Source organism: Lotus japonicus, chromosome 1 (assembly GCF_012489685.1).
Source record: "Lotus japonicus ecotype B-129 chromosome 1, LjGifu_v1.2".
NCBI lineage: Eukaryota > Viridiplantae > Streptophyta > Magnoliopsida > Fabales > Fabaceae > Lotus > Lotus japonicus.
In genome coordinates, this window is record NC_080041.1 from 106,661,282 (window position 1) to 106,675,510 (window position 14,229).

The 14,229-nt window shown below is 32.9% G+C and overlaps 1 protein-coding gene and 1 long non-coding RNA gene across 3 annotated transcripts; one reads left to right on the forward strand and one right to left on the reverse strand.

Annotated features, from left to right (window-relative positions):
* Positions 1-4,392: 4,392 nt before the first annotated feature.
* LOC130728888 (uncharacterized) lies at positions 4,393-7,029 on the forward strand. The gene is made up of 6 exons (XR_009015809.1): positions 4,393-4,611; positions 4,705-4,743; positions 4,934-4,974; positions 5,282-5,369; positions 6,202-6,251; positions 6,786-7,029. It is a non-coding gene; the product is annotated as an uncharacterized LOC130728888 (long non-coding RNA).
* A 1,267-nt stretch (positions 7,030-8,296) lies between these two features.
* LOC130728833 (heat shock cognate 70 kDa protein 2-like) lies at positions 8,297-13,132 on the reverse strand. Of its 2 annotated transcripts, none has more exons than XM_057580416.1 (3): positions 12,794-13,132; positions 10,004-12,599; positions 8,297-8,607 (listed from the first exon to the last, which is right to left on the reverse strand). In XM_057580416.1, exons 1-3 carry the CDS (start codon positions 13,011-13,013, stop codon positions 8,517-8,519), a joined length of 2,907 nt encoding a protein of 968 aa, XP_057436399.1. In that variant the 5' UTR covers positions 13,014-13,132; the 3' UTR covers positions 8,297-8,516. The 2 variants fall into 2 exon arrangements, with proteins under 2 accessions (XP_057436399.1, XP_057436400.1); XM_057580417.1 differs by having other exon boundaries at positions 8,297-8,564; positions 12,794-13,130.
* Between the last annotated feature and the right edge of the window lie 1,097 nt (positions 13,133-14,229).

The window sequence follows — 14,229 nt, forward strand, 5'->3', positions numbered from 1 at the left end:
TGACAAATGTTTCATCAATGGGGAATGCAATGGTACGCAAGTTCATTTTTATTTAAGTGAAAAATATGACTTGTATTGAAGTTTTTTATTTGAATTCATGAGGTTGTATAATCCTTTTCCAGTCTGAAGATGCAGAGCAGTACTGGTTTGCTTTTATTTTATACGCAAGCAGGAGATTGACTTAAGTATTTTACTGACTTTTCTTTCTAGTATCTAAGATTGGGTTGGAAAGGCATTAAATTGGAAGGCTTGACAGAGACACATATCTCTATGGCATTGGAAGATCTGGTGAAAGTAGGAGAGTCTTTGAAAGTTTGATGTCACTGCTTATGGAATACATGCTCTCATGCTGCACTTTTTATGACAGATTGTCTTGGTTAAACATATGTCAGATTTTTTCCTTCTGTTCCATTGATCTCTGATACCAGTTAGTCTCTTTCTGCATGTTATAATAATTTCAACAATGAACCTGTTAAGTTGGAAGTCCTAGTTTTGCATGTTGAGCACACTTGTTAGAACTTTACTCCGATTTCAGAACACAGATCCATATTAGATTTGGTTCGTATAATTAATCTTTCTCTATGGAAGGTTGATTTGCTAGAGAAATTGGTAATGTATTGAGTCAGTCAAATAATGTGGTCTAAGGCAAATTTATAATATCTTTCTTCAAATCTAAGATTGCAGTTCACTAGCTTTTCCGTCTACTATATAAGTTTGTAGATTGTTATATTATTTGTTGTGATCATTTATTCTGTATTAACATTGCAGAATTTTTCAAATAGCTTTCTCAGTTTTTGCATTCAGCCACTCATGCTTTCTTTGCATTCAACGGTAATTCATTTTCCTTATACTCTTCCTAACTTAGTTATATTAGATAACTAGGCAATATCAGTTTCATCTAGTATAAAAAGATTGCTAGGAATTAAGGTGTATACAAACAAAAAGAGTGCATAATAGTATTATATGAGCAGGATTTATGTATAGGTTATTTTGGAAGTAACCATACATAAATAGTTTCCAATCATGATGATTAAGAAAGTTGTTTTTCCGAACATGAATGCAGGCACAACAGGATTTGGAGAATTGCTGCTATCAACGAAGCAGGAGGGTGGAAAGATAGAATAACAATGGAAGATACTGACCTTGTTGTTTGTGCCAATCTTAGGGGATGAATTTTTTGCACCTTGGTGACCTCCAGGTGAATACTGTTCTTTCTACTTCCTTACCAAATAGATTAGAGATTCTAGTAGTAAGAATAGTTCAAAGTTCAAACTATTATATGGTGTAAGTATAATAGTTTATGTATTAAGTTTATCATTCTCTGTTTTCTTTATCATTTTTTGTTCAGTTGCCTTTGATACAGCTTGGCTTTGGAATTTCCAAATGGCAACGGAATTGGATTCAGATTGAAATCGTCTACAAGTGTTTTCTTTAATTAGTTACCAACTTGTTTGTTAAAATCAAGTTGTTATTCATGCTATAGGGAAAAAAGAAAATGACCCTATCTTTTGAGTTACTTTATGTAAGCTTTGTTATCTTGTTTTATTTAATAAAGTAGTATTAAGTGTTATCTGATGTTACTTTCAAAAAAAATGAAGTGTTATCTGATGTTAAGATATTTTTATGTTTGGTTTAATTGTTAACTTTATTTTGATGTTGTAAATTACCATACTTGAATGTCGGTTTTGAAAACTTATGCAATTGCAGCGGTCAGAAACCGCTGCTAAAGAACATTTTTTTTTATACTACCAATACCTATACCGACGGAATAGAAGTTGTAGGTATATATGAAAGTGTTTTACCTACGGATTCATAACTGTCACTATAGGATATACCGACAAAAATTTATCCGTGGGTATAGCGAAATAAAAACCACGAAATGAATTGTCCATCGGTAAAGGTTTTTTGGGTTATACCCACGGTTTTAAACCCTTTACCAACGGTTTTCTGCCGTTGGTATATGGCAGTTTTCTTGTAGTGGCCACAGTTTATTGACACACTATGTGCAGGACAAGTTTATGCGATTCAAAATTTTATGGTTCAAGCACCTGCTAGAAAATATAGAGTCACAAAGCGCAAATACATGATTACTTGAATGAGCATCTCAAGAACTGAAGAGGCTACAAGTGAAACTACTTCTGAAGCAAAATATAATTTTATACAATTTAATATAGTTGACATCATTTTCATGTAATCGGTCATCTTTGAAGAAGCCAAGGTTTATAGGGCTAATTTGTTTTATAAAAGAAAGGACATATAATACCACATGGAAAATAATTGCATCTTCTAAACTACAATAATCCATATGGCTTAATCTCTAACATTGCTTCCTTAAATGAATGACCCTAATACTATGTTGTTTCTTACCTTTCTTTTTTCATTCTTCATTACTTTACTCTGCATATTGCATCGTTCTCCTCAATAGCCACTAATTAATACTCAATTTCCCCAAAATGCATATTGCATATATACAAAACTTCTTAGGATATAACTTTCAAATGTCCATGTTCATAAATAAGTATTCGTTGCTTACTACTTCTCTTATTTTTTTCTTGAAAAAATGTCATGGTCCAAATTTACTTAGATTGTGGAAATTTTATCTAGACGGATTTAACTTGATTTCATCCTACTTTATATTTGGTTTAATATGAACAAACTATGAATTATTTGTAACCAGATAAAAGACAACGAATTATTTATTTTTTACATATTTATTACTTTCAAGTTTATATATCAACGTTAATATAATTATAATTTTTACCGATACTTAATTTTAAAATAACGAATAGCAAAACCTAATATTAACAAATTACAATTTTTTATTTAAGCACATATATTGTTGAATTCGTATGAGTTATGAAATTTCATAGGAAAAAATTTACATTAAAACTTAGGGAATTTCATAAGACACACATTAATAGTTTAAATTTGTTGAGTCATTAATCAAGTAATAATTAATATTAACAATAAACTTTAAAAGTTAAAGATCATTCAATAAAAAAACTATATTCATTTCATTTTGGACTTCATTCATTAATGTTAATTAGTCTATAGTTTTCTACTATTAATCTCAAAATTATTTTAAATTAATTTATTGTTATTTAATTCATATGAGTTATGGAATGTCATAGGGGTGAACTTAATATTAAATATGATATTACTAAAAAAATATACATAATAAATAAATAAAAAATAACAAACATGTGATGCCAAAAAAATCCTCCCCTTGAACTTCCTCCATTAATGTTATCCTATACTAGCTTTCTACTACTAACCTCAAAATTATTTTAAATGAATTTATTATTATTTATTTTGTATGATTTATGGAATGTCATAGAGTACACTTAACATTAAATATGATATAACCCAAAAATATTATACATAAATACCAAAATAATATCACAATATCACAAATATGTGATGCAGAAGAAAAAATCGACTAATGTCAATAAAACCCCATTTCTCTCTCTTTCCCCTTGAATGTCCTCCCTCAATGTTAGTTTTTAACTTTCAACTAATTTATTATTATTTAGTGTATATGATTTATGGAATACCATAGCGTAAACTTAATATTAAATATGATATCACTAAAAAAAATATACAAAACTACCAAAATAAATATCACAAACATGTGATGCAAAAAGAAAAGGAAAACCATCTCTATCTCTTTACTTCCTTCATCGATGTTAGTCTTATAACTTTCTATTATTAACCTCAAAATTGTTTTAAATGGTTTTATTATTATTTAATTCATTTGAGTTATGGAAGGTCATAGGACAAAATTAATATTAAATATGATATCACTAAAAAAATATATATAGGGAATTTCATAAGACAAGTTTAGATTTATTGAAATATTAATCAACTAATAATTAATATAAATAAAAAATCTTAAAAGTTAAGGTCAATCAATAAAAAAACTCCCCTAACCCTTCCTCTTGATCTTCCTTTATCAATGTCATTCTATGAACTTATACTATTAACTTCAAATTGCTCACAAAAAAAAACTATTAACTTCAAATTATTATAAATAAATTTATTATTATTTATTTCAAGGGTTATAAACCTCGAAAAAACAAACTTAATATTAAATAAGATCTTAAAAAAAATACTACTTCTATCTGTAAAGTACAATAAAATCTATAAACTATATAAAGAGAGAGTTTTTGCAGCCTTAGGGGCAAATCAGTAATTCAACAATTAATTTTAAATACTATGAAAGTTGGGCATGGTTATTTTAGTAAAAATGAAATTTATTTCACTTGGATTGGATCTCAGCCATTGATTCCATTGCAAAGATTCAATCTCAGCCGTGTATTCCTTTCCAACCTCTCGCATTTCAGCCGTTACTGCATCCCCATTTAAAACGACTTTTTTTGTTGAGAGAAATTTAGTTTCACTTACTCACACTACATCACCATTGCAGTCGTTACTGATTTTTTTTCGTCTTCACGTCTTCCATCCGTTTTAGTTCTTCAACCTCTTTTAAAGGTGTCGCGCGTTTTTCCCTTCACAGCTTCCATTCGAGTTGCAGCGAAATTTCGAGACTGAGGCAGGTGCGTTAAGTTGAAGACTTGAAGCTCCCTTGCTCTCTCCTTGATTTGCTCACAGGTACCAACACCCTAGAGGAGATGAAGCATTGTTTTCCCTTTCTGTGTCATTTTTTCTGCTTCTTTTGCTCACTGAATTTTCATTTACTTGCAGAAACGATTTTCTTCATATGGATTGGCTAATTTCTCATAGGTATTTTTTATTTTAAAACTTTTGTTTTCTTTCAGTTTGGTTCTGTTCCAATTTTGGGAAAATTATTATGTGGGTTCATCATTTGGTTAAGGGATGTGTATAATTTTGTATTGCACAATTTTCTTAAATTGAAGGGTAGAGTGTTCTTTGGCAGATTGAGGAAAATGACTATGGGTTCATGATATTGCAGGTGAGACAAATGTTTTGAAGAGGGTTCATATGTTATCCCAGGTGAGAGAAGAAAGCTATTACCCTTTTCCTTTTATAATGCATGTCAAAGGAAGATCACCGTATTTTCCCTTTCTAAACTCTCTTCCTATATATATCTTTTCTATCTATTTCACTTTCTTGAATTTGTTTCAGAACTTTTTTAGCTAATTTAACCTGCTCGGTTTTATTTAAGAAGAAAGCCAATGTCAATTCCCAGGATTTTCATGGGGTTCTTGGAGTTTGATGTGTTCTCCATAACATTTATAAGATCGATAGAGGAAATGGATTTCTGCACTAATGTTACCGGTTCATATGGTTGTATTTCTAGGTGCAAGAAATAGAAATTGGGGTTCTCCACTTGCAGTTGTTATTTTCTTTTGTCCATTCACCTTTTCTCCCCCTTCCCTTTCTTCCAGGTAATACTTTACTTAGTATAAACCTCTTTGATATACATACTTAAAGGATTGAAATATTCTATATAGTTTAACTAGAAATCACGGCACTGATTAATAAATACGGAATTAATTCACATATAGCCAATATAGCAACATGGCTTGCATTTCACATAAGCCAGTATAGCAATTTCAGAGTTATATTAATTCACATATTGAATTCATGGTACTGATTATATTCAAAATTTACTATATATAGTTTAAAATCAGAACATTGGGGGAAGAGTTTACCTATATGCTTTACCGTTTCAATTCTATTATGGGTAATCTATTGTTTTATGAGGATTTGCTACTCATGACAGTTACAAAGAATGATAGACTAATGAGGACAATCCACAATCTGCTCCGTTCAAATATACATTGTTGCTATAAACTTTTTATAAGATAGGCTAGGCATTGAATATCAACAACACTAATCCTTCTATTTCAATAAAAACAACCCCTAAGTGAGAAACTTTGGAAACTAACATCATAGTGGATATGGCAACGGGGAGAAAGAGAGGCATACGACAATTCATGCATTACTGGTATGAATTTGTCCAATAAGTTTAGAGCATTATTTAGAGCCACCAGAAAGCTAAATGTGCATATGCACCTGGGACTCAAAAGAATGTTTTAGGTGAAGTCATTTGGTGGAACAATGTTTGCAAGTCATGTTATTACAAGTTAGAAATGATTGCAAAAACATCATAGTAAAGTTGGCATCTCATTATTGGATTGCTTTTACTTGGATATCTAAAGTACTTTGATATGAATTGCTTGACTAATTGTGTTTGTGGTTGTTTTCCTCTTATAGGTGTGAAACAACATAGATTGATTTCTGATTTCTTGTGCTTGGCTGAACAGGTAATGTGTCTCCCCATTTTGCAATGTCATCCCATAGCAAGTTATTTTGTAATTTAATTTTTTGTTCTTTTAGTGAACCGGGGTCCCAAGCTCAAATGTAATGTCTAAGCTTAGGGACAGTGGATAGTGTATGAGTGAAGTGTAGAGTGAAGAAGATATCTTTTTCCTAGCTCAAATTATCATCTTATAGGCCTCCTTCTTGCCCCTTGGACTTCTGGAGGTTTCTCCTCCCCATTGCCTTATAAATGTGATGGTAGTGGCTCTTATGATTTTGGGGGTTATTGACGACCATTTATTGGTAGAGTTTGAGCCAAGCATGAATTTCCATGTGTGTGCAATTTGCAATGTCTCTTTCAATCCGAGATTCAATTTCTTAAATGTTAACGGGGTATAGTTTGAGTAGTGTAGAGAACAATGCAGAATATTCTGAGGCAAATGTTGGTACCTCCGAGGACACAAAACCTTTAGTTGTTTAGGAAAATATAGAATTTCTTCTCCTTCATTTTGTTTTCTGATTTGTTTTTTGTGGTGCAGATATGAATGATGTAATAGATGGAGAGTTGCTGGGTGGATCATATCATCCATATGCTTAGGGGAGTTTTCCTCACATATGCAGCTTCATATAGCTTTTCTCAATCTGTCTGCACATGCCCACATTGTTTCGAATCCTATGCTTTCTTTTTCTTCAATTGTTGGTTCCGAATCTGTTTTTCCTTTTGTTCAATTGAACAAGTTTAACTTTTTTCAAACTATTTTTTTTATTGTTTCTTACTTTCAATTTTCGTTTTTTTTTTGTAAAGTTTTTTTGTCTGTTATTTGCTTTTTAAGCTAGAAACTAAGTGAATTTTTATGGTCTGCTATTTTCTTACTTCAAGTTATTTGATATTATATTATATCTCGCTATTTTATCTCTTTCTAATGATTACTATAACACCTCTCCCATTTTCCCTCATTTCGCTTTGACAACAATCAGACCCCATTCACTATGGGTGGAACTACCAGAAGACCATGGTGACGCTCAATATCGCTTTTGAGTTTAGCGTAACCATATCTTCTACCCATTTCATACTCATTCAAAGGCGATAACTTATTCAAAGATAATGTGGAGCCTTAGTTTATAACCGATATCCAACTTTATTTGCCTCATGATTTATAATTGACCTGATTTCTTCTTTATTTATGAGGTCCATTTTGAAAATAAAATTCATTCAAATATTCAGACCGTAAAAGAGACATTACTCTACTTAAAATTCATATGTGTTATGATTGATTCCAAATATCCTCACCGGAACACAATACTGATTGAGCTAGGAACATTAATATCATGGTGGTGTTGGGGCAAAAAATATGTTTAAAACTTTGAGGGATTATCACATCATCACATTGAGGTAAATAGTAAACACAAGTGAGTTACCACATTTTTCACCAAAAACCGAAGACATTAGGTGTATGAATTATCTTACTTGTAAAAAGCTCAAAGTTGTCATTTTCCTTCTTTGTTAAACTTACTCACACTTGATAGTGTCTTATATAATTATTTGAATAAACATAATAAAACTAACACAATTTTTTTAAAAAAACTTCCCGTAATAAACAAATAAAGAAGATTCCCCGTGCATCGCACGGGTCCAAAGTACTAGTTATTCATAAAAATGATGTCGAAGCAAGTTTAATAGGTAAAAACGTGATATAACAACCACCTATAGATAATACCGACAATAAAAATAGTCATAATTCCAATCAAGATTCTTATCAAAAGAAAGTTATTTTAAAATTTTCGTCTTGGACTCCAAATTGTCTATACACAGCTCTACTTATAAATAATCATATTTTCAAAATCAAGAAAATATTAAAGGTTAATGCTTAAGGTTATAACTAAACCGCCGGTACAGAAAAGGGACTTATAGTTTATTAATAATTTTTTTCGGTGTTAATCAGATATTCCCACAATCTATAATCGTGAGACTAGTCATTCCAAAAATAAAGTGGAGTTGCACTTTAAATTTTAGACTTTTCAGTGAGTTGAAATAAAAATACAGTTTAAATCAAACAAATATATAGCAAGTATGCATATTAAAAGTTGCTTGATTAAAAAATACACTCACTTTTAAAAGTACTATTCGCCGACAAATTATTGTTTGTGAGTAAATAATATTTAAAAAATGTGTAAATTACAACAAAAATCCATTTCTGACCCAAGAACCATTTGCAACAACCTCTTTCTTCTAGTTCACATACATGCTTTGTATATGCAAGCGATGTCTGTTATTCCGGGCAAATTTTATGATCTTTCCAATAAATTGATCCCTTGTCCTGCAGTAAAATAAATTTGTTCAAACCCAGCAAGAAATAATACCTGAACCACACACAATAGATCACAAAATTCCTTTCAATAAAGTCACATTTAAAATAATAACTAGAATATAAAAATGAGGTAATTAATCATTAATTTGAGCAAAAAGTTTGTGCTATAAGCAGTGGCGGAACTAGAAAAAATAATATGAGAGGGCCAAAATAAAAATTTAAGCGTAAATTAACATTTTTAATTAGCAATAAATACATATATGCACAGAAAATAATAATTACACAAATTCATATACTTATTGAAAGTTTTCAAATTTTTTATTCTCGGATTATTTTTATATATAATTATATTATTTTTATTTATCATTTTTAAAAGTGTTTTTATTAAAAAAATATTATTTTACTCTTAATATTAGTTTTTGAGAGAAATTTATATATTAATGTTATCTCTAAGACTATTAGTTTTCCTCTTGTAATAATAAAAAGTTATTCTAAAACCATCAAAATTTTAACACTCATTTTAATTTGTAAAGAAAAAAATATATCATTGTGATTGTTTTGATACTTGCACTAATTAATAGTATATAATATAATAGTATATAATTGTTCATAGAACTTTTGGGAGGGCGAACCGGCCCTCCTCTGCCCCAACGTGGCTCCGCCACTAGCTATAAGGATGGTTTGGGTAAAAAAGAAATTTGAATATCAGGAGCTGTATAAATGACTCATGGTAAAGTTTGAGTTAAATAATTTAGAGTTTAATTTATATGCACTTACATCGTCAACTAATTAAATTTTAAGTATGTGAGAAAATCTCTCTTTTTATTTAATTTCATTAATTGACGTGACACATTCTTGAAATCTGATTGGTTGACGGTGTAAAAACACTTTACACCATTTGGTGCATTATCTTTTTTCTCAATAATTCATGGTTCTAGGTGGACCAATCACATTTAAGATAAGTGAATTGTAATTTTATATTTTTTAATTAATTTTTTTATTAATCCAGTTCAGGCATTTCAAAAAAAAAAAACACACGGTTCAGCAATAATTTTTTTTAAATATATCAACTATTTTGCTCGATAGTTGTTTAACACATAATAAAAGATTTCAAATGTCGATATTATTAGAAGAAATTTCAAATTTTAAATTTGACAATTTATTTTCAAATAAAACTTTTTAAGTAAGACATATTCAAAATTTAATTTTTAAAATTTAAAGATAAATTTTTGAAAAATTTGGTAATATGGAATTTAACTAAAAGTAATTCAAAGTAACCAAACAAACATTTATAGTACGTTAAATATCTTTTTATGGTAAATTAAAAAAATGTTAAGAATAAAAATGTGCAAATTTAACTTTTTAAAACATTTAGTAATATGCCTTTAAAAAAAAAGCATTTAGTAATATGGAATTTAACTAAAAGTAGTTGAAAGTTTAGTACATACCCTTCATAAGGCTCTCCTTTCAAGTAGGAAATATCACTCAAAGCTTGTGTCCATTCCAGCACCGTCTTAGAATCTTTTCCTAACTCTTTTCCATGCTCAGCCATAGCTTCACCATACCTCCCTTTTAGATGCCTCACATCAGTTGGTTCCACTTCATAAAAAATAGGCAAAACCAATTGTTTCTTTCTCTTCCGACAATCAAGAATCTTGACAAGTTCTTTAAGACACCATTTTGAGTCTGCAAAGTTTTGAGACAAAACAATAATCGCAAACCTTGATTCTTCAATGGCTTCAAGAAGTTCCTCAATTGGGGCTCCATCCTCCAATGATTTATCATCTTTGAAGGTCTCAAATCCCTCCTTACACAAAGCATCATAGAGATACTTGGTGAAAATCTCTCGAGTATCCTTTCCTCGAAAACTGATAAAAATTTGGTAGCGAGCCTTTGAGTGGCTTAGACTAACTAATGATTCTTCCCACTTCCCAATGGATTTCTTCTTTAAGGAAGACGCCACATCTTTAATTAAACCAGGTAAGCCATTACATGTAAGAGCAACTTCTTGTACCATATAGAATAGCTCAGACCAAGAGTCAACACCTGAAAGTTTTTGTAGCAGGGCCAAAGCTTCATCATGAGATAAGGTCTCCAGAAGAATCAAATGGTCACAACCCATGAAGATGCAGTCTATCTCGTCACGTGCGGTCAAAAGAACCTTAAGTCGTTTGCTATTGTAAGGAATACCTAATTCTTGTGGTTTAGACTTTGTTGGAAAATCATCCAAGATAATAAGAGTAGTTCCATGTTTCCTTTCCAATCCTGAATTTATTTTCATTGCTCTCACGACATCACCGTCATCTCTTTCGAAATGCACATTCAAAGAGCTGGCAATTCCCTCTTGAATGCTCTTGATATCTTGGTTATCAGACACGGTGGGAAATATAACCCTATGAAAAATCTTTTCATACTCATTTATCTGAGCTTTCACTAGTGATGTTTTACCAGAGCTCTTCTTTCCATGCAATCCAATTATAGAGCAATTATCATCTTTTAGTGCTTCTATAAGTTTTTGTGAAGCCTCTTTCGTAGAGTTGAAATAATACCCAAAGGTTCCAGAAGGGAAGGACTGTAAACTTAAAATTGTGGTAGGTCTTGTAATTTGATGGCAAGTGTTATGTTCTACTTGTGGTTGATCTAGAGCATGCTTTGTAGAATTGTATTTCTCGGCCTCCTGCGCCATCTTCTCGATATCCCCCTTCGAGAGCCTGCCCCTGTCATTTGTAATAGTGATCTCGTTCTTCTGCCCAGTAGTTTTTTCCTCAGCAGAGACACTCAAAATACCATTGAAATCAATGCTAAAGCAAACATGGATCTGAGGAACACCCTTTGGAGCAAGAGTGATGCCAGAAAGCTCGAACTTACCCAACAAGTTGTTGTCCCTGGTCCTAGAATAATCACCCTCGTAAACCTGGATCAACACTCCAGGTTGGTTGTCCGAGTGGGTTGAGAAAACCATCTCCTTCTTTGTCGCAATCGTAGTGTTCCTTGAAATAAGGACAGTCATGACCCCACCAGCAGTTTCCAAACCTAGTGAAAAGGGAGTGACATCAACCAAAAGAAGTTCTCGAGTCTTCTCATTCCCCAAACTAGTCATGATAGCAGCCTGAACTGCAGCTCCATAGGCAATAGCCTCGTCAGGATTGATGCTCTTGCAAAGCTCCTTCCCGTTAAAGAAATCCTGCAATAGTGATTGCACTTTTGGGATCCGGGTAGACCCACCAACAAGAACAACATGATGGACTCTACTCTTGTCCATCTTAGCATCCCTCAAACACTTCTCAATAGGCACCATGCACTTCATAAAGAGGACCATGTTGAGCTCCTCAAACCTGTCACGAGTGATTGTGGTGTACAAGTCATCGCCTTCATACAAGGAGTCAATCTCAATGGTGGTTTGTGTAGTGGATGAGAGCGTTCTTTTTGCCCTTTCACAAGCGGTTCTCAACCTCCTTAGAGCCCTTGGATTCCCACTAATATCCTTCTTGTGCTCCCGCTTGAACTCATGAACAAAATGGTTAACCATTCTATTATCAAAGTCTTCACCTCCAAGATGGGTGTCACCGGCAGTGGCCTTAACTTCAAAGATACCATCTTCAATGGTTAGAAGAGAGACATCAAAAGTACCACCACCAAGGTCAAAAATTAACACGTTCTCCTCCCCACCAACACGGGCTGTCTTCTTGTTAAGGCCATAGGCGAGTGCAGCAGCAGTGGGCTCATTGATGATACGGATGATGTTAAGGCCGGCGATGGCACCGGCGTCCTTTGTGGCTTGGCGTTGAGAGTCATTGAAGTATGCTGGGACAGTGACAACAGCGTTCTTCACAGTGGAGCGGAGGTAAGCCTCGGCGATCTTACGCATCTTCATGAGGACTATGGAGGAGATTTCCTCCGCGGTGAACTGCTTCTCCTGGCTCTTGTAGTTTACAACAATCATGGGCTTGTCGCCAAGACCAGAGATGACCTTGAATGGCCATAGTTTCATGTCACTCTGAACGGAAGCATCAGAGAATTTCCTTCCAATCAAACGCTTCGCATCTACAAGCACAAAGTAATTCAGTTCACCATTAAGCAAAACTACCTCTATAAGCATAAATATGAGATATCCTGTTCCAGCCAAATCAAAGGAACAACGAACGCCAACACACAACTACTGCATCACAAATAAGTGACATAACAAAGCTAGAAATCTGTGCAAATTTGACATTTAAAAATAAGGATTGGGATGCTACCGAAGACGGTGTTGAGGGGATTCCTGGTGACCTGCTTCTTAGCGGCATCGCCTATCAAGCGCCCGTAATTGGTGAAACCAACGTAAGAGGGGGTGGTACGGTTGCCCTTGTCGTCGGCGATGATTTCGACACCATCATGCTGCCACACCCCAACGCAGGAGTAGGTGGTGCCGAGGTCGATTCCAATAGCGGGAGCGGGACCCTCTCCTTCTCCGGCCATAGATATCTGAGAATGCAGCGAGCGACACAGAGAGAAAGAAGAATAATAGAGAAGAGTGAATTAAAGGAATGGTTAGCGTGGTCAAATAAATCAAACTTTTGAGTTGATGTATCTAACTAATCTGCTACTCTTAAGTTCTAGCTTGTGCCAAGTTGAATTAGAAGATTACAAATTGTCTTTTAAAATTCTAAATGAGGAACAATTTGCCAGCTGATCACGTTACTTAGTTGAAATTTGGTTCTAATATTATATGGTAACCTAAGTATCTAGATAAGAGTCATATAATAAAGAACTTTTTTTTAGGTCTACTCCATAAAGAGCTTTGTATTTTACAGGCTATAATTATAATTATGTATCGAATGATCGATTAGTTCCCACTCTATTTTCACCCTTACTGAAAGTTAGATAGAAAGGTAAATGACAGAAATTAGTCATATGATAAACAAAGTGGTAGAAAATGCAAAAAGAGATAAGGAGAAAAATGAGTGAAAATGAGATGGAAGAAAAAATATACTCTAATGAATCATTACTCATGACTTCATGAGTCCTTTGATGTATCAAATGAATGAGAGTGGTGACTTTTTTAAAAAAAATCTTCTCTATGTTTAGAAATATTGTATATTGCAGTCATATCAGATTGGTATCATAGGCAGTGTTGTTAAGATCCCGATCTGGATCCCAAGATCTTACAATTTTTGGATCTGAGAAAGCCCTAACTATCTGGATCTATTACAGGATCGGAGAATAAATTGGATCTCACCGGCCAGGATCCCGATACGCGAAGCAAGGATCCCTCGGATCCCGATCTTGCGATCCTAAAAGAGAGAGTTTCACACTTGAACTTTTTACAAGGTCCCATTTCAGAATTGTGAAAAAATAGTACTCCAATTTCAGCCAAAATTCATAAGGTTTTTAATAAAAATAAATAAAACTGATAATCCCTAAACAACAACCCCTAACTTTCCCTATGTTTCGTTCAATTCAACCAATACAGTGAACATGCACCTTGGATTATGATTCTTCTGTTATGCATTAATTATGTCATTATGTGTGATTCTTTATGTGAATCATGAGTTATTTTTCTTATGTATGTGAATTCTTATGTATATGTAATTTATGAATTATATATTTGCATTTTTATTATGATCTTAAAGGGTCTACGATCCAATCTCAATCCTAGAATTTACGATCTTTTACTCCCTGACTGATCTTAAGA